The sequence below is a fragment of the Caretta caretta genome, chromosome 2 (genome assembly GCF_965140235.1).
Source record: "Caretta caretta isolate rCarCar2 chromosome 2, rCarCar1.hap1, whole genome shotgun sequence".
Classification (NCBI taxonomy): domain Eukaryota; kingdom Metazoa; phylum Chordata; order Testudines; family Cheloniidae; genus Caretta; species Caretta caretta.
In genome coordinates this window covers 37,309,880-37,330,520 of record NC_134207.1, presented here as the reverse complement: position 1 = coordinate 37,330,520, position 20,641 = coordinate 37,309,880, and the positions used below count along the sequence as shown (strand labels likewise).

Below are 20,641 nucleotides of genomic sequence, written 5' to 3'. Positions count from 1 at the left end.
ATACCGGTATAACTCCCTACATAGACACTTATTCTGCAATAAGAGTGTCTTGGAAAAAGAGCGCACAAAAGAAGTATTCTAGAAGTAGTGTACGCTTAACTGTACATTAAATTCAAGTTAGTTTTACAAGGTTTATAAATAAGAGGGCAACTAGTCTATCACTAATCAAGACTAACTAATCACTATAACTAGTCTATCACTAATCAAGACTAACGCTGATAGGCATTGTTGCACTGGCTGTGTTTTGTAAGCAAATAACCCAATCAACATGCATCACACGGAGGTCTGTATTAAAATTGTTCTTTATTGTAAACAAGGTATAAAGTACGACATAAGAAGTATTGTGCAAAATTTTAAAGTAGTCATAAAAGATTACCTAGTACACTATTATCCAACTGTTTAGTTGTCTGTATTTGTGTACTCAACATAATAAGATACAATAGAAATATGGTTAGTAAAAGTTGATGCATTATTTGTCACAAAAATCTACAGTATTAATTCAAGGCTGGTGTGTTTACTGCCTTATTTTTACTTTACAAATAACTCCTAACTTTCTAATTTAATACAGTATAGATTATATCCTCATTATATAAAGACCATTTATCTCTAAGAGAAATCATCTTCAAAAGTGACCTCCACATCAAGTAGCCTAGCATAACATACTTGTTCTTGCCTTCTTAATAAACCCACGTAATTTATTATTCTTATGGTTACATTTTTATTTTTTTAAACATACCATCTCAGTGTTTATGAAAAATGCGGTGGTATGGAATTTTGAAAGGTATAAAGGAAACCACAAGCAACTTGAAAGCAGAAGCATCATAGGATGCCTAAATATAACCAATTGTAATAATCATGAGCTTTCAAGAGGAATAGCAAAAATACTATTAGCGTTCTATATTATAATAAATTAATGGGGATTTAGGTACTTTTGGCTCTCTCTAGCCACTCAATCTATTCCATATTTGGACAGTAATGTAAAACTGGCATGACGGACATACTTGATACAGTATTTAATGTATCAAGAGGTGCTGAGCCTCAATGCCCATCTCTCATGATTGGGCTGCAATGTAAATAGAAAAAAAAAAGTATAAATATCCTATCAAGGAAAGGTGACAGCAGTAGGATAACTGTTTTATACTATTTCGTACAGATGCATTTCTGATCTACAAATCTGTACTATACATTGATATTTCTCTCTAGTCTGTGCTCTACTGAAAACTCATTACGTCTTTGAAAGCTGTAATTTTAGTTGGTTTCAAGAATTATCAGCCAACAGCTCTGCATGACTTATGTCTGACCACTCTATAGTACATACAAATAATCTGCATAAATTCAAAACCCTTCGCTACCTGTGCTGCTCTGCTCTCAAACCTTCACCTCTTTCTCTTTTCACCAAGTCGAAAAGAAACCTGACATTCCATTATTAGTCACTGGTTCTCTCAGTAGCATTTCCTGTGACCAAGCACAGACTGCCTTTGCCTCTCTGCTGTAATGCCATCAACAGCTGGCACTGAAGAACTACAGACCTGGAGTAGGAGCTTTTATACATCACTGGTAGTATACCATAGTGACAACAGTTAGTTCTGGTAACTTTTCAGGAGTTCTTTCACTGTGCAGGTGTGGATGCAGGTGGCACAACAATGTCATTTAGCTTGCTCACTTCCATTTGCCAGTTTGGTAGCTTCTTAGCTGACAAATGCCGCCGTGCATGCTTTGTTAAATGGTCACTCCTCATGAACCGCCGATCACACATCGGGCAAGCAAACTTCTTCTCACCAGTATGCGTTCTGCGATGCCGAGACAGTTCATCAGATCGTGCAAATCTCCTGTCACAGCCTTTCCAACTACAGCTAAAAGGCTTTTCTCCTAAAACAAAATAGAAACATGAGCATTTATTTAGCAACAATTTTGCTTTTGACTGATAATATGTTTGACTTTTTTATAACCGATTTCTACTGTGACAATCAAGACACAAATAACCAACCAGGAAACCCAGAGACATATAATATTAAGATGGTTTTGACTGTCCTAACTCGAAGAGTCACCATCATTAGGTAGCCAGTTGTACAAAGGGTCAGTGCACTAGCGTTTCATCACTGGAAAGCAGAGTTCAGCTTGTGCTTTATGTTTCAAAACAGTTATATTCTCATCCTTATCTTCATTTATATACATTATGAAACCATGACAGCTTTGCGTGACCAGCACCCACTGCTGAAAATGACGTCTATACTAAAAACAAGAGGGATGTTACATGACAAGGCTGAAGTGCGCTAGTAGAGCTGTGTAAACATACATAGCCCCTTATCCTTTACTAGTGTGATTAGATTCACTGCCAGGTTTTTTTAAGGAACTGCCGGACACCTGAAGGAATGACTCTCTGGGGTGTTAATGTTGAAGGTGAGAATGCTAGTCACCTCTCCTTTTTGAGGCATCCTACCAAAGATTATGCCATGTATTAACACCTACTGGCAAAAGCAAGCAATAGCACTCTGGGACTACCCCACAATGCTAGATTATGTTCAGTCAAGACAAAAAAAAAAAAAATCTTTAGAGATGTACAATGTTAAGATAGCTTTAACTGAAGTAACTAGAAAGGTCACCATTATCAGGAAGCCAGCTGTACAAAGGATTAGTGCACTAACCTTTCACCTCTGGAAAGCAGCAAACATGAACAAAATCACAACTCACTAGAACACTGATAAATATTAGCACAAATATACATGAAAAGCTTTCTTTGAAATTCCTACTATCCACTGCTTAATGACTTACCCGTGTGTGTTCTCACATGGGCCTTCAAATGAGAGCTCTTGAAATAAGTCTTTCCACATCCTGGATAGTTGCAAATGTGGCTTCTTATTCTTGATGAGTCAATTGGTGGAGTGATTTTTGCTGCAGAAGGTGTAAAACCTGGAGCAGGAGCAATAGGAGAGAGTCTAGTGCCATTTGGACTAATGTTTGGAGCCTTTGTGTTCTGCACAACCGGCTGGGGCACAACAAACATAACGGCACCTTTAGGAACTTGAGTTCCCATGAACATCATAGGCTGGCAAAGGGTTGATTGTTGGCTCGAAGGAGTGCTGGGCACTATTGCTGTCACAACAGAGTTGTTAGTAGACAGAGGAACCATCTGGCAAATTACTGGTACAGATGAGACACCACTCGCTTGCACAGCAGGAGAAGATGCTATCATCGATGACTGCTGTACTGATCCAGGAACAGGCTGAGGTCTACTGGTTGAAGTCTGGATCAGGGACAATGGACTGACAGCTAGTGCTGTACTTGTTTTTTCTTCTAAAACTGGAAGTTTGTCACTTTTGTAAGTTGCTCTGTTTGGTGACACAATTGCACAAGGTGGATTTTGTTTTGCAGTTCCATTATTCTGTATATTTATTTCCCTTGAAGTATTGTTCTGATACTTCAGCACACTAGCTGCTCTCACTGGACATGTTCTTTGATTACAAAGCTGAGCATCAGCTGTATGGCGAATAACACTTGTTGCTTGAGCTTTCATTGGTCTTGGTGCTGGAGACATTTCAGTCTCTTTAAAAGTTGCTGAAGAAACAGGCTTTGAAATATCAGACAATAATCTACATTGTACAGCAGATGGCGCCGCTGCTGCTGGCAGATGAATTACTTGAGACATCTCAAAATCAGAAGGGCTGTAGGGTGGAGTCAAGCACTAAAAGGGGAAAAAAGATGCAAGTAATGAGACATCTATTCAGCACGATTATTTCTCACAGTTAATGTGATCTAAAAAACTTTAATAAGGCATGTACAATAATAGAATAAAGCTTACAAATGCTGGTATTGCATGAAAGTCAGCTGCACCAGGTAGCAGGTTATCATCAGTTTCTTCTGACATATCAGATGCTGGTGTTATAGGTCTCAGTTCGGCATATTTTTTGAAGTCTGATTTCCAGTTGCAGCTCATGGACATAAGGGCTTCTACGGCTTCAAAATCACTCTTTTCAGCGGTATTGTTCCAGGAACGTCTATTATTGTTTTGCTTTTCAGTAATCATCTCTATTCCTTCCTCCTAAAAGGAAAAAAGGAATATTTTTCAGTTTACGGTTAATTTAACTATTTATCAGTTCCTTCTTTAAAGAAAAATTACAAAAATTAAATGCAACCTGTAAAACATATCATACTTCATAGAACCTATTCAATATTTTTAAAGACACTCTACATTCCTGTTTCCTCTCCCAATACAGTATATAACTTTCATTAAAAGGTTAATATGAAAGAGGGAATCAGACTATCTGATGAATATTGTGTCTGCACAGCTGTCTAGTGAAATTATTTGGAACAAAATACAAAACAGTTTTTGAAAAGCAACAGTAAGTTACTCCCTTACTGCAAGTTTTGAATGACTGAAAGAAAGCTTGTTCCTTAAACTGTCCTTTAGTTATTTTATACTTGCTGTTCCTTTATTCCATCCTGTAAGGATTTTAATTAGGGTACAATCTTAATTTTTTTGTTTGAATAAACTGAAAAGGGACAATACTGAGGCTGAGACACAAAAGTTGACTGACTTGAATTGTGACCTGATAAAGTTTGTCAGACAATATGGAAAATGTTTCTGTTGTTTCATTCTTGTTGTTTTACTCATATCATTTGAATATTAAAAACAGGTAAACACTATTTTGTGTAGCTGGAGGGTGGTGGGTGGGGAATGTTTTGGACTCTACAGGATCATATAGCAGCCGCCATTGCTGAAGCAGTTGATTTTAGAGTGCTGATGCACAAACAGATATTTGTGTGCCTGAGCTCATTGGTGGGTGTCCTCAGTGGACAATTCACACTTCAGGAAGCTGTGGCTAACGTGCTCTTGCCAGGGCCCAAACTAGTGGAGCTTCAGCATGCATTAAGATGAAGCTGTTTGATCAAGCTTTTAACCAGCCTCTGGATCATTCTTAGGGGCAGGACAGGTAAGGTTTTATAGATGCTTTTCTAAAGGCCTATGTTTTGCAGATTTTGAATTTTATAAATAAAGAAAAGATGGAACATGTAATACTCAGAAGATGGACCCTGAGAGGGCTAGGGAAAGGTTGCCCTCATTGGATTCTATAAGGAACTGGCCTATATTAAGAGAGACATGACCAATGAGCAAAAGCAGCAGAGGAAAAAACTGCCTTTGGCTCACAAGGGAGGCAGCAGAGGCTCAGGGAGATCCTCGCTGGCAGACGGATCCTGTGTTTGAACCACGCTCACCTCGGTGAACCTCTGTGACTCACTCTCTCCATGCCTGCACTCAAACCACGCAGTACCGCCCCCGCCTCTCGCCCATTGGTCGCCACGGTCAGGCACCACAGAAGCCGAATGGCTGGCACAGGGCCGAGGCGAGCTTGGGGCGGAGGCATGTGAACAAAGCATGATCAGCGGCTGGTCCCAGGCACTCGCGAAACGTGGTGAACTGGGGACTGCCGCTCGGCGACCTTTCCCCTACTTGTGCGGTCTCTCTCTTCCCCCGCCTCCCTCCCCAGAGGGTGGAGGCTGAGCCAGGGCCCGCCGCCAGGCAGGAAGGGAGCCCGCCTGCTGCAGCAGTGAGCAAGGCTGACAGCCAGCCCGCCGCGTGCTTCCTCGCAGCTCCCGCCAGGCCAGAGCCGCACAGAAGGGAGGGGGCGGCCTCAGTCCACCCCCGCGGCACCCAGGAGAACAAGGCGGAGACAGCCCCTCCTCTCCAAGGGCTGGGGCCGAGAGGTTCAGCACCACCACACCCGACGCTTTCCCGCGCCGCAGCTCGGGTTACCACAGGGAGCCCTAGGAGGGGCCACGGCTGCTCCGGGGGGGCTCTCAAGGGAACGGAGACAGGGCGCTCCCTGTTCCCAGGCTGCACAAGAACCATTCGCCCAACAGGCACAAGCCCTGTCCGGAGCCTGAGCCCGCCCGACGTGCCCGGGGACTCTTGCATGGCGGGAGCTGGCCAGACTCCCTCGCCCCGCCCGCCGCCTTCAGCCGGTCTCGTCTCATCTCACCCACCCCCGGCTGACCTCCAGCCCCCGCAGGCTCGCCCACCGGCTTGTCCCTGCCTCATCCCTCCCCGTCCCGATCCCCCTCCCTGAGCCTCGCCCACCGCCTTCCTCACCCGCGAGGGAATCCCGCAGCGTCTCCGGCGCCCAGCCCCCACTCACCGCCCCTTTCCCTCACAGGCCCTCTCAGTCTTTTACCGTCACCCCAGTGCAGTCCGCCCCCGACCAAACCCTCCCCACCCACCCCTCGCTCTGTCACACGCACCCACCTCCCCGCCCTCCAGGCAGGGCTCCCCAACTACCCTCATCCTAGCGGCGTGAGCCCATAGCTCCCGGTACACACCACGTGCCCCCTCCACTCGCCACAGGCCCCCCAGCAACCTCTCCCCGCCAGCGCCCGCAGACCGATGCCCTGACATCCAGTTCCCCAGTAACCTCCCCCCGACTGCCTCCCTCTCTGCCATCCCCTCTCCGCAGATCACCACAGGTTCCCCAATAACGCTCCCTAATCCCTCCCTCCTCTCTGCAGATCAGGCTCCCCAGTAACCTACCCCAAACAGCCCCCCCCGACTACCTCCCTCTCTGCCATCCCCTCCGCAGATCACCACAGGTTCCCCAATAACGCTCCCTAATCCCTCCCCCCTCTCTGCAGATCAGGCTCCCCAGTAACCTACCCCTGCCTCCCCCTCTGCCATCCGCTCTCCGCAGATCACCACAGGTTCCCCAATAACCCACCTCCGACTGCCTCTCTCTCTGCCATCCCCTCTCCGATCACCGCAGGTTCCCCAATAACCTTCCCCTAATCCCTCCCCCCTCTCTGCAGATCAGTCTCCCCAATAACCTACCCCAGCTCCCCCCACCCACTGCCTCCCTCTCCGCCATCCCCTCTGCAAATCAGGCTCCCCAATATACCCCCCTCTCAGCCATCCCCTCTCTGCAGCCCACCAATAACCTCCCCGCAAGACCCCGATTCTCTCTCCAGATCCCACAAGCACCCAGTAACCTCAGCCCCAGCTCGATTCCTCCTCTGCCACCACAGGATTCCCAGCAACTCCTCCCCGCAGCTCCCCAAAGGGAATCCCTTGGGGCATCGTACCCCAGACAACATCTCTCCCCCTCCATCCTCCCCGGGCCGAGCCCCTTCTCCTCGTGCCCCGCCTCACGGCGCGTATCCACCTCTCCCCAGGTGCAGCTGATGCGGGGAGGGCTCGCTGGGCACCAACCCCCCAGGACTAGGGAGCGGGAAGAGACGCACTTACAGCTGGCTGGTAGAGGGAAGCTGCAAAATTCAGCATGGCCCTGCTGGGAGGCGCCGTGGCTGGGAGCTGCTCTGATGCTGATGCTGCAGCTGCTGACAAGAGCCTTCACCCCAGGCGCTCTCTGGCCACTGCCTTGATTTTCCTCTTTTTGTTCGCAGCTGCCCATTCGGCTGCTGGTTCCACCAGCCCGGCGTAGGGGGAGACCGGAGCTGGCCGCGGCCAATCCGCTGCAAAGGTGTGTGAGGCGGCGGCCAATGGCGAGCGGGGGCACGCGTGATCAGCGGCTGCCCAGCGGCATGGAGAGCGTGTCAGCTCTGCGTGTGCACTAGCCCCGGCAGCGTGTTCCCGACGCAGCCCTCGGGTAAGTCCCGACGAGGGCTGAGTCAGTGTCACGTCTCCTCTGTCTCCCTCTCCGGATCCATGTGGGAGAGGCGCGCCCGAGCGGGGGAGGGGGCAGCAAGATACTTCCTGTCAAATGAGATCATACCGCTGGGGGAGGGGAGGGCATAGATCATGTCTCCGCATCTACCTTCTCATCCGACTAGCCGGGGCTTGTCCTTGCACCACTCCCGAGGTCTCAGGTTGGGTAGGGGGTACTTTGTCCAGATTTTTTTCGAGGGGGGATCTCCTGTGGGAGTCCAAATGGCTGTACCCAAGTGATATCAAATGGAGCAGTTTATAGTCACCAGTAATAGCTGCTATTTATTATTTTATTTATGGTCTCCATTTGAGCAAATATTAACCAGCTTTTCACTGCAACTCCACTGTGAGGTATGCAAGTATTATTTTCTTCATGTTACAGATAGGGGACTGAGGCACGGAAAGATTTGTGACCCCCGGGGGTGAGTGTGGCAGAGCCTGAAAGAGATCTCATACCCAGCCTTAACAGGACCATCTGATACTCTTACCATTTGAGTGGGTTGGTCAGTGTGATCCATGGAGGCTACAAGTTCCAATATTTGTTGCTCCTCTGGGGCCTTCAATGATATCAAAGGAAACAGCTGCTCAGGCTCCTACATGTGTGTCACCACTCTAAATCCAGCCTAGGTTTGAGTCCCAGGGACAATGAATTTGCAGTTTATAGTGTAGAACCAGGGACATCTACGTCGAACACATCACCAGCCACCGACAGTACCAGGAAGTGTGAGCCGGTACAACATTGTGCATCAACTATGGGAAAGGGACTGAGAGACTTTTTCCATTGGACCATATGAACTGGAACCATAAACTCACTGAACATTAAATCCCACCAACTGAGGGTAAATCCATCCTCATCATCGTATCCACTCATACTTCACACCTGAACATAGCCATTATATGAACAACATAACCCCATATCTCAATGTCTGTACTTTGATCTGTTAAACTTTTACCCCCAATCAGGGAGATTGCAGATTATGTATTCCTTACACCACCTGTTTCTAAACTGAATTTCGCACCCCTTGGTAATCTGTACCTTATTCCCTGATAACCAGAAACTTCTATGCTTAAACTCTGTACCATTTTCTTTTTACTTCAATGTCATCTTAGTAAAATTATTAAATGTGAGTGACTTTAATCATCTGTAGAACCCAGCTAAAACCTCAGTCCTATTCTAGGCTTTAGCCTGCTACTGGATCACTCTATACTACAGATGGCAACTGTGTCAGAGGATAGCCTTGGTGTAATTAGGTTCATTCAGCTGTCTTCCTAGTGGCTTGGCCCTTAATGAACCCGCATCCAAGGCAAGCTCTACTTGTCCTAGCTCCCTTACTATTATTGAGACTCAAAGGGGAAGATGATAACTCAGTGTTTTTCACACATGCTTGTTGGGAGCAGGCCTTGAGAAGAGGCAACTCATGGCTTGATTTCTCCTACTGGGAAGTTGGGACAATAACTGTAAGGCCAGCCTCATCTTAATCGGAGTGGTGCAGCTTATGTGGCAGTTAGTACCTATTTTACAGGTTCTTATATTGTTACCAAAACTGTGATATCTGAGTGCCATGCATATATTAATGTATTCTCATAACACCTGTTATTTAGAAAAGTATTATTAGTCTTTTACAGATGGACACACAAAGAGATTAAGTGACTTTGCCAAGATGGTACAGGAGGTCTGTGGCAGAACTGTGAACTGAAACTAGAGTCACAGTCTAACACCTTAACCACAGCATGTGCTGCTCTGCCTTGATCTGAGAGAACAACTCTTGCTTGGATCAAGTTGGAGTATCTCTCGGGCTAGGACCCATTGTCCCCACAGACTATCGTTATGCATCAAAGATGTAGATGAATGAGGGTCATACTGTTGCAGTCAGTGGGCTGTGTTTGATATAAGGACCAATGTATTTGTCCCTATATCTCTCAGTGATTACTCTGCTTTACTGTAACTGCTGTTAGAAAAAAAATAAAATAAAAGGGCTTAGTAGTTAAAAAATTTTTACACTCTGTTTTCCTATGGAGTTGGTTAGAAACGTGAAGAGTGAAAACATCTAAACTTTTAAATTTTACATTTGTCAAACTTCATTCCTTTCTTAGTGCTGACTGCAGCTCTTTTAATAGCACAGTTTTAAAATTAGTGTTCTACAGCATCTTTGTCCAAAACATCTTTAATAATGATGCTGTAGAAAGTACATATGGGTCTTCCATTAAATTCATTGGGAGTTGGATTGGGATCAGTGGCAGTTTAAATGCTAAATAGCAAACAGGAGAGTACAAACTTTTTTCTGCATTTCATAAAAATTGTTACTGTTCCTTGAATGTTAAACTTTATTTCAGACATTATAATACTTTAAATCTCTCTAATTTCTTTCATTCTAAAGGGTTCTAAAATACTTGGTTAACTATATACATCTAACACCAATGAAATGCAAGCCTGTCTTGGGTGGAAACTGGCAGTCAGCTGACACATTGCATAGTAGCAAGGGGTGTGGGAATTTTGGCTAAGGACTGTCAAAGTCAGATTCAAGGCTCACAAAATTTGTCAGACCACTCTGTTTATTAGCGAAGCGCTTTGCCAATGCACCCAGATATGTGAGCCCCCTGCAAAAGCTCAAGCTAACTTACTTATACAGATAAGCCAAAGCCAATTTAACATAAGAGACAAAAGGAAGAGAAACTGACAAATATACATACATATCTTATTTGCATACTAACGTTTACCAATCTCCTAGCTCAGTAGGAGCTCTAAGTTAATTAGTTTGAGGACCCATTGTCTCACACTCCTTAATGTTTCTCTTCCTGACAACTATATTTCAACAAACCTTTCAAGCAGCATTTCTTTAATGAATTATAATTTAAATATAATTCATTCTACTTTCACAATCCCTCCTTTTGGTCAAGCTATGCAATGACCAACAATTACTGGGTTCCACATATCAATCGTTCTTTATCTCTTTGTTCATCAGTGATATTTAAAATCATCAAATTAGCACTCTGGTTTGGGGCAGTTATCTGTGTAGCATGCCTGACACAATTTTGGATACAACAGGAAAGTAACTGAAAACATACAAAAATGATTAGGATTCCAAACAGGAGAGTTAGGGCTCCCTGAAACAACCAGTTTTCTATGCCAGAGAAATTGAAAAGGTTACTTAGCCACTCCCATAAAGAACTTGGCTCTTCGTGGGGAAGATATGTGATTTGTTCTAAGTGGCTAGCACGATCTGTTACCTCATTGGTGTTGTCTGGTATATACACACAGCAGTCTTTTGCAATAAGAGCACAAGTCCCTCCTTTTGCCGCCAGCACTATGTCCAATGCCTGACGGTTTTGGAGGGCCATCTGTCGGATTGCCCCTGTTTCTTTGGCCAAGGCTCTTAAACTTTCTCCGGTTTCATTTGCCATTATTTCAGCTACTGCTTGTAACCTTAGGAGCCTTTTTGCATGGTGTATTACTCCCCCTAATGGTATTAAGGAACCGCCAATGGCCTTTTCCCAGATTAAAGGGTTTATGTTATTTACATACCATTGGGCATCTGTTAAGCCCCTTCTTTTTCGCCTGAAATTGCGGAGGCGTTCTCGAGGGAAGGTTCCTAGCACTTGGAATTGTGGGAAGAGTCGGGCGGATAAACAGATTCCTGACCAATTAGCTGGTAGTGCAGTATAAGCTCTGGTCCCACACACCCAGTGATGGCCTATTAAGGCCAGGAAGGGTTGGTTGCACCCATTTGTCATATAGGTGTTTGCAAAGAAGGAGTAGTATCCCACAAAGGGTACAGGGTAATTCTCCTTACAAGGAGTGATGTTATTTGCATGACATTGAAAGATTGTATTGTTTTCACTAAGGGGGGAACATGAGATTGATTTCTATGTTTGATCCCAGGTTGAGAAAAAATTCATATCTCCATACCCGGCCCGCCACTTTTTAGTTTTGTTTGAGTAATCCCCTACACCACTGGCCACGATATGCTGAAGGCAACAGCTTTTCCCCAAATCCAGCACTGTCCCATTACACACCCAACACCAATGACCTTTTCCCTCCACCACACTTATCCATTTAGATGCATTTATTCCCACCGCTTCCCAAGTGTCATTGCTGTTCCATATTTTGTTAAACGGATGAGGCCCTCCAGTGAGGTCTGGGGACTTGAGTGGGATAGCCAGGACAGGAACACCAGTTTGAGAGTGGGCTGGGATGTGGCTGCAGTTAGAAATATTAAGGGTCTGAGCTATCCACACCTGCTGCTGGATAAAAGAATTGTCATCGTGGTCTCCCCAGACCGTAAGATACCAGCAGCCGAGGAACAGGCAGAGGCGCATGTTGGAGGCAAGGCTCTTCTGGTTCTGACAACCTCAACTGAGGGAACCGCAGTCATGGTTTTATGCCCACCAGGCAGTAGGCACTAGGCTCGCTACTGCTTTTTTTTTTTTTTTGTTCGTCATCTGCTTCTGGCAACCCTTACGAGAGCGTAGATTGTAAGGTATTGCAGACTGTTCCTCTATGTCTTCTTCTGGAGTCAAAATTGACTCTGCGTTGTCCTGAGGTGATGACTGGTTCTCTGGGGATGGTGCCTTCTTACACTGTGAAGCATGTATCCACGCTGCGATGCCAGATAGTTTAACAGCCGTCTGTTTAGTAAGCAGTACCTGATAAGGACCCTTCCACGAGGGCTCCAAGGCGTGCTTTCGATGATGGCGCCTTACATAGACCCAATCACCTGGCTTGAGGTTGTGACAAGCGTCAGCGGTGGGTTCCGTGGGCCAGGTGGCTCGAACCTGTGAATGGAAGTGACTTACAGCTTGCAATAGTCCCTTGCAATACTGAAGGAGCGTGCTGTGGGTCAAGTTCAAATCTGGAACGGGAGTAATGGTAGTCATAGCTCGCATAGGGCGTCCCATAACAGTTTCAAAGGGACTTAATTTATGCCTTTGAGATGGAGTGGATCTCATGTCAATAAGGACTAATGGTAAGGCTACTGGCCAGCTTAATCCTGTAGAGTCACAAATTTTAGCAAGCTTATTCTTAAGTACACCATTTCGTCTTTCAGCTGCACCTGTACTCTGTGGGTGGTAGGGACAGTGCAACAGGTGTTTGATATGCAATATACGGTCCAGGTGTTGAACAAGTTGTCCAGTAAAATGTGTACCCCGATCACTGGACAGAGTAGCAGGAATTCCCTTGGCAGGCATAATATGATTTAACAAACATTTGGCAACAGACAGTGAATCAGCCTTGTGACAAGGAAAGGCTTCAATCCAACCCGAGAATAAACATACCATAACCAATATAAATTCATATTGTTGACACTTAGGCATTTGTACAAAATCAAGTTGCCAATGCAAGAACGGTGCTTGAGGCAGGCCCCGGAACCCCTGGGCCATTTTTACAGGTTTACCAATATTATGGCTTTTGCAAATGGTATAGGCTGCACAGAGGCGGGCTGCAAAAGAGCAAAAATGGGGGGCCCACCATCCTGTCTTAGTTACAGCAGAGACCATCCCCTCCTTTCCGACATGCGAAACACCGTGTAGCAGGGCGGCCAGAGACGGGTAGAGTGAAAAGGGGGTTACAAGGTGCCAGTAGGCGAGCGCCAAAGAGAATCGGGATGTAGAGAGCAACCTTGGGCAACCCAGGATTCTTTCTCGGTTTCTGGGGCAGAGTCTTGGAGCAGGGTGAGGTCAGTGAGGGACGGCGGCGGTATAGAAACAGAAAGGGAACCTAGAAATGCATCTGGGGAAGGTTCTATGGCAGCAGCATGTTTAGCAGAGGCATCAGCAAATGTGTTACACTTAGCAACATCAGTATCCGCCATTGAGTGGCCAGGGCACTTAACAAGAGCTAGGGCAGACAGAAGTAAAACTGCATACAGGAAGGCACGTGATGTAGGGCCCATTTTTAATAGGGGTACCGGCAGAGGTAAGGAAACCCTGAGTTTGCCAGAGGGTACCAAAGTCATGTACAATCCCAAAAGCGTAGCGGGAGTCAGTGTAAATGGTGGCGGAGCATCCCTCCGCCAAAAAGCAGGCACAGGTGAGGGCAACTAATTCAGCGACTTGTGCTGAGGTTACAGAAGGTAAAGGCGCAGCTTCCAGGGTTTCAGAGAGTGAAACTACAGCGTATCCTGCAAGGAGATGACCTTGGTCATCTCAAAAACAGGAACCATCAGTAAATAAAACAAGGTCAGAGTTAGGGAGAGGGACATCAGAAAGGTCAGAGCGCGGGACGGTGACAGCAGAGACAGTTGCAAGGCAGTCGTGGGGATCAGTCATTAGACAAAGGAAGGAGAGCGGCAGGGTTTAACTGAGAACAACGCTTTATGGTGATATATGAAGCTGATAGTAGTAAAAGTTCATACCTGGTAAGGCGGGCAGAGGAGAGGTGGCCTGTGTTATTTTGTAGCAGGAGAGTTTCTACAGAGTGAGGGACCAGGAGAGTAAGAGGAGAGCGGAGAACAAGGGAATCAGATATTTCGACTAGGCGCGCTGCAGCAGCCACACCATGCAGGTAGGGGGGTAAGCCTTGGGCAACAGGGTCTAAAGTGGCAGAGAAATAAGCCACTGGGCGGTTCTTTTCTCCGTGCATCTGAGTGAGAACTCCAAGTGCACACCCAGATTGTTCGTGGCAGAAAAGGGTAAAAGGCTTAGAATAGTCAGGCAGCCCTAAGGCAGGGGCAGAAGCCAAACCCTGTTTGAGGGAAACAAAGGCAGAATTGGCCTTAGGGGGCCACGGCATGGGGTCAGGCACAGAGAATCCAGTGAGTTCCTGGAGAGATTTTGCAAGGGAGGCATATTGGGGAATCCATTGTCTGCAAAATCCAGTCATGCCTAAAAACTTCCAGACCTGGCGTGGGGAGCAGGGTCGGGGAAAGCTAAGGATAGCTTGGACGCAGGTGGGAGAAAGTGCACGGGAACCCTGGAAGAGGAGAAAGCCAAAGTATGTGACAGAAGCTTGACAGAGTTGTAGTTTAGAGCGAGAAGTTTTGTGACCCTTATTTGCTAGGGCAGTAAGGAGCACTAAAGAATCAGTTTCAGAGGCAGACAATGAAGGGGAACAGAGGAGTAGATCATCTACATATTGGACTAGTGTGGACCTGGATGGGAAAACAACGTCAGCAAGGTCTCGGGCTAACGCTTGGGAAAAATATGACGGGCTTTCAGTATACCCCTGGGGCAGAGTGGTCCATGTGTACTGTTGCCCCTTGTAAGAAAAGGCAAACAAGAACTGGGAGTCAGGGTGAACCGAGACAGAAAAGAAAGCAGAGCACAAATCAACAACAGTAAAATGAGTTGCATCTGGTGGGACAGAAGCCAGAATCTTTGAGAGAGGCAAGTTTTGATTCTGTCCACCTATGATTTGCCTCTTCCCACCACTGCATGAAACAATCAACCTCTCCTTTTGCCAATTTAGTTTTAGGTTGGCCGAGTTTATCTTTTAAGATATCTACTCAGTCTTTGTCCCAAGATCCTAACAGTGGCCACTGAATTTTGGGATTCTCCTGAGTTAGCCTAGACCATTTTTCCAGAAATTTACAGGAGTCCAGACCCTTCCTAAAATACATAAAATGAGCCAGCATTCCTTTAGGGAACTGTCCCGACTTAGATGTCTGGTTACCCATACAGGAGGACTTTACATACCAATCACACAAGAAGGAAAGTCGGGTTCGTCAGAGCGATGCCCGGTGCGACACACAAAAGGAGCCCACAGGCTACTGCCTCAGTCGCCCTTGCTTTCAAACCAAGGGTTTTACCCAAGGCGCGGTGCGGCTGCGATTGTGCAGATTTCACTCACTCAGACCATGGGGACAGGAACCCTTTGGTCAGCCGATCCCCGGACAGAGACGGCGACCAGACTCAAACACACCACAGGGAGGACGGATAGACACAGAGACAAGACAGTCCTCAGTCCGGACAAAACACAAAAATAATTACCTGACCAGATTCCTGATGTCAGATCCCGGGATCCCTACCAGAACAGAGTGGGAACCAACAGGTTCAATGGCGTAGACTTCACTGTGGTCATGCACCCTTCCGTTCTGGTGGAGGACCGTTCGGGCCAAGTGCCCAAGTGCCGGCTTGCCACGGCTGTCCTAAGAACGGTCAGGAGTCACACGGTTGTCATCTCAGTGGGACCTCCAAAGTCAGATTCAAGGCTCACAGAATTTGTCAGACCACTCTGTTTATTAGCGAAGCGCTTTGCCAATGCATCCAGATATGTGAGCCCCCTGCAAAAGCTCAACTAACTGATTTATACAGATAAGCCAAAGCCAATTTAACATAAGAGACAAAAGGAAGAGAAACTGACAAATATACATACATATCTTATTTGCATACTAACGTTTACCAATCTCCTAGCTCAGTAGGAGCTCTAAGTTAATTAGTTTGAGGACCCATTGTCTCACACTCCTTAATGTTTCTCTTCCTGACAACTATATTTCAACAAACCTTTCAAACAGCATTTCTTTAATGAATTATAATTTAAATATAATTCATTCTACTTTCACAGGACCCTGGAGCAGAACCTCCTTCTTATGAAAAGTGCTATGGGATCTTTAACTTTCACACACAACAGGCAGGACGCATCCTAAAGGCTCTAACACAAGCAACTTCTTTTGTTGTCTTTGGGAGGATGAAGAATTGCAGTGCATTTTTAGATAGTACAGATATGTATTTAGAATCCAGAGGGTGCCCCCATAATATATGTAATGATTTTAAATGCATACCAAATAATGGGTTAAAATATTCACAGTGTCCTTTTAATTAACTCCAAGAACCTGATTCTCCACTTAGTTGCACCATTGTAAATCAGAAGTAACATAAAATAAATGGAATGATGTCAGTGTAAAACTAGTGTGAGAGGAGAATCAAGTCTTTTGTGCTTATTTTCCTTAGACAGAAACACATTGGTTAATCATTTGGGCTCTAGGAAATGCACACAGAGCAGTGCCAAATTCAGCATTCATTTACATTAAAGTAAATGTGGAGTCACTCCACGGAAGTTGATGGAGTAATCCATCCAGATTTACACGAGCGTACCTGAGAACAGAGTTTGAAACACAAGTTTTATGTTTCCCACCAAAATAAGAATAAATTATTTAACAATTCTCTTTCTTCCTATGTTGGAGTATTACGGATCAGGTTTCAGCAACCATCCTTCCAACCAACATGGACTGGACATGGACTCCTTTTACAGTCACCCTTAAGTCCTAATATCTTCTAGAGAGGTTACTGTTGAGAAATGAATGCCTCTTTTCCTCCTTGCCTGTCTGTGTCTTTCCTCTCTGTGTGTCCCATCCTCCTGTGCACGTTGTGCTGCATTGAAGCAGTGTAGCTGGACACAGCACTGCTTGGAATGAGTGTTGTCAGGTCTGAACTCAGCGCTTAATACAGTGCTTTCTGTTATTGGTTGACACGGGGTGCTGCATTCAGCTAAGCCATTTCAAAGTGATATGTTGTCGTCAGGACAAGCGATACCTAACTTGTGTTTTAGATAGAGGCCCCATTCTGTCTGTGGCATGGTCTTCCTCTGTCTGTTCTTTTTAACCATCTCTTTAATGGAAATGATAATACCAGGATGTATTGGGGGAGCTTCTCTGAAGCCCTCAGGCCCTGGTGCTCTCTTCTCTTGCTGCTTTTTTTTTTTTTATTGTGGCTTCTCATTATCACGGCAAAAAATGTGCTCTTCTTTTGTGTCATGCACTCCGTACAAGTTATGAGGATGAGAAGGTGGTTGAGTTTGGCAGCATCTGAAAAAGTATCACCTCCTGCAAGGCTGTTACTTCGGTGGTTCAGTGCACCATCTCATCTCTCCTGCATTGGGCCACTCCCCTCACTCCTGTTCTGCTCCTCCAGTAGCAGATCACCACCTGCAGATGGGAGCTGACAGCAAGTTGGTTATATCCTGCTGTTTGCTTGTAAGCATTACATAATACTTTGCATATCTGAAGGTGAAAAGTGCCATAATAATAGTGCACAAAACACTCTGGGATATTTCAGTCTGAAGGATACAAAGTGAAAGCTGAATGCACAAATTCATTGGACAAGAATAATTTTAACAAATTCTTAAATTATTTATTTTTTTAGCTGAGAAGACACATTCTGAGGTGTTACCTTGATTCTGCAGTTGCCACTGAAATTCTGTGCATGGGGGTTCCTCTCAACACAACTGCTCATACTCATTTCCTTCCTACTGGGGTACTCCATGCCACACACCAATGGTGCCCTTCTGTCTTTCCTCTGTTCTGTTCTATTCAGGTTATTTATACTGCTTTCATCACCATGATATCTGAAAGACCCATTATCTCTCTGAAATGGGAGAGCCTACATATTTTGCCTTTTGGGTACATTATGTAGCTTGTAGCAATATTGAGGATCTGCTACTCTTTGACTGGTTCTTTAAGACCTCTAATCTAATTGTAAGGAGCCCAATCGGCTGAAAAGCCCTTTTCTAGATTTCTTGAAAGAGATTTAGTATACTCTGAGCCTCACTCCCTAACAGCAGCGAACGGTTGTTTATAAACTAATCCTCTGGTTCCCACAACTCAAGTTATGCTTCAGCAGGAAAAATTGTATTAACTGTTACTCTTAGGGTTTGATCTTTCTCCTGCTGAAGTCAGTGGGAGTCTTTAGTGGGAATAGATCAAGCCCTTAATGTACTGTACTTCATCAAAAGGCTCAAAAAAATCCCTTAGGCATCCTCATAAGCACAGATTCTCCTAGCTGCTACCCCAAGCCCCCACTCCCAGTTACATAAATAACTGCTGTGAGATTGAGGTAGGAGTCACTCAGTGAAATTTTATGGCCTCTCTTATGCAGGAGGTCAGACTAGATGATTGTAATCGTTCCTTCTGGCCTTAAAATCGATGAAATATTTCATTTACTAGTATGCTAGAGATTAATCCAGAATAATGACAACAAATAACAATTGTCTGTGTAAATGAAATGAGTACATTGTATGAAATACTACTTCCACTTTTTTTTTTTTTTTTTTTTTAAAGAGTTTGTTGACTTACCCTCTAAGGCCCACTGCAATTACAGAAAGTTGCTGGTAGGTCTACACTGCAGCTGGGAGCTAGCGCGGATTGAGCTAGCACATTACAAACAGCAGCATGGACGTTGTGGCTGGCAGCAGCTCAGGCTCTCAAGTCCACCTGACCCCCCTTGGCTTCAGAGCCCGAGCTGCTAGCTTAAGCAGAGCTAGTGTGAATGTCTACCTGGTAGCAGGTTTCAGAGTAACAGCCGTGTTAGTCTGTATTCGCAAAAAGAAAAGGAGTACTTGTGGCACCTTAGAGACTAACCAATTTATTTGCGCATAAGCTTTCGTGAGCTACAGCTCACTTCATCGGATGCATACCGTGGTAGCAGTATAAAGAGACCCTCAATCATCAGTGAAAGCTAATGATATACAGTACTCTCCTAGTGGGGGGGAGGGGAAAGAAACTACTCAAAGAAATTCCATCGTTATGTTCATACATAGGTCAAAACCAGAGTATTTCTTTAGTTTATCTATATTGAGGCTTGATTCAGTGCTCACTGAAGTCAATGTACGGACTTCCATTGATTTCAGTGGGCATTGGATTAGACCCTTAAATTGTATGCACTTTGGGGCAAGGCATGTGTCTTTGTGTTTGTACAGCACCAAACATGATGGCTTGGAGTCTCTGGGCATTGCTGTAGTATAAGTATTAAATCACTCACATTCTCAGGTGGCCCTTCTCAGTCAGTTTTTCCTTTTCTGCTCTTTCTTCCTCTTTTGCTCCCTTCCCCTTTTCTTTCTTCACTGCACTTCGTTATTTTCACACGTTTATTTTGGCTTCCTCTTAACGCTTTCTTTCTGACTCACACCTTTTTTTGTTGCCTCCTCAAAGGGTGACCTTCTGCAGTTGCTATACCATCTTCAGATATCCACTACTCACCCACCGCTTTCCAACTGCCACCCCCAATTAACCCCTCCTAACCTCGCCCCCCCAATTGCCATTTTCATCTGGCCCTGCCTTAATTTGCACCTGTTCCCAGATGCTCCTTCCCATCCATCATTTCCAGACTGCCTTCTCCCAGTGCACGGTGTCCCACACAACCCCCTCCCAACTGACATTCCCAACACGCCCCCTTCCAACCTGCCCTGTAACAACGGTCATTGTCAACCCACCGCCTCCCCACTGCCCTTTTCAGTTAAATTCTCCCAACCTGTCCCTTGCCAACAGTCATTTCAAGCTGCTCTCTTCAATGGTGTTTCCCATCCTGCACCTCCCAACTGCCATTTTAAACCTACCCCTTGCAACTGTAATTCCCATCTGACAACTTCCCACCTGCCATTCACACTTGTGTGACCTAACCTGCTTGTTGCACTCTAATTCCCAAATGAAGCTTTCCCAGCTGTTATTCTCAACTGCCCCTCCCAACTGTCATACCCACCATGACCCTTCACAACTATCATTCTCACTTACCCCCTCCCAACTGTCAGTCTTGTCTGTTCCCTCCCAGTTGTCTATTTCCAGCTGCCATGGCACCTTCAGAGTCCAGCATGCCATTCCATCTCTTGTTCAAGGGACAGCATCCAAAACACTGTGCATGCTGCCTGAACATCAATACAGAATAGAATATCTCCCTGTCGGAATCCTGTTACAATTCTTCTTGGATCCTTTGGGCTAGATTTCAAATGAGATCTGGCCAGCAGCACAAAGGGGCTGAGTTCTAGCTGCAGTGGCCAGCAGGGAATTTCCCTGGTGTAGAGGAACTCCATGCTGGCATAAAGCTGACACCTGAGTGCTATGCCAGCTGCTCCTGAATCCTGCAGTGGGGTTACATCAAGGGGAAAGGAGGTAGGGAGGGGAAGAAGTATGGTGGAGTAGAATTTTGCTACACCTATCCTCCACTGACAGAGACTCCCTTAAGGACCCTATGCCAGTGACATAGACATGTCAGGGCTGGGATTGGTGTAGATCAGCCGTCAGAATGAGGGAGCTGTAACCAGCTCGGTGACACCACTGCCATTAT

At 45.6% G+C, this 20,641-nt stretch overlaps 1 protein-coding gene and 2 long non-coding RNA genes across 4 annotated transcripts; 1 reads left to right on the top strand and 2 right to left on the bottom strand.

Moving 5' to 3' along the window:
• Positions 1 to 286: 286 nt before the first annotated feature.
• Positions 287 to 19,583, bottom strand: KLF10 (KLF transcription factor 10). 2 transcript variants are annotated; one of them, XM_048841409.2, is made up of 4 exons: positions 17,756 to 19,583; positions 3,800 to 4,039; positions 2,773 to 3,682; positions 287 to 1,869 (listed from the first exon to the last, which is right to left on the bottom strand). In XM_048841409.2, the coding sequence occupies exons 1-4, from the start codon at positions 17,846 to 17,848 to the stop codon at positions 1,610 to 1,612; spliced, it is 1,503 nt and encodes a 500-aa protein (XP_048697366.1). In that variant the 5' UTR covers positions 17,849 to 19,583; the 3' UTR covers positions 287 to 1,609. The 2 variants fall into 2 exon arrangements, with proteins under 2 accessions (XP_048697366.1, XP_048697365.1); XM_048841408.2 differs by lacking the exon at positions 17,756 to 19,583 and adding an exon at positions 7,232 to 7,414.
• On the top strand, positions 7,462 to 9,644 carry LOC142070960 (uncharacterized). The gene is made up of 2 exons (XR_012666903.1): positions 7,462 to 7,592; positions 8,034 to 9,644. It is a non-coding gene; the product is annotated as an uncharacterized LOC142070960 (long non-coding RNA).
• On the bottom strand, positions 11,983 to 17,721 carry LOC142070962 (uncharacterized). Its single transcript, XR_012666905.1, has 2 exons — positions 15,578 to 17,721; positions 11,983 to 12,424 (listed from the first exon to the last, which is right to left on the bottom strand). It is a non-coding gene; the product is annotated as an uncharacterized LOC142070962 (long non-coding RNA).
• Positions 19,584 to 20,641: the final 1,058 nt, after the last annotated feature.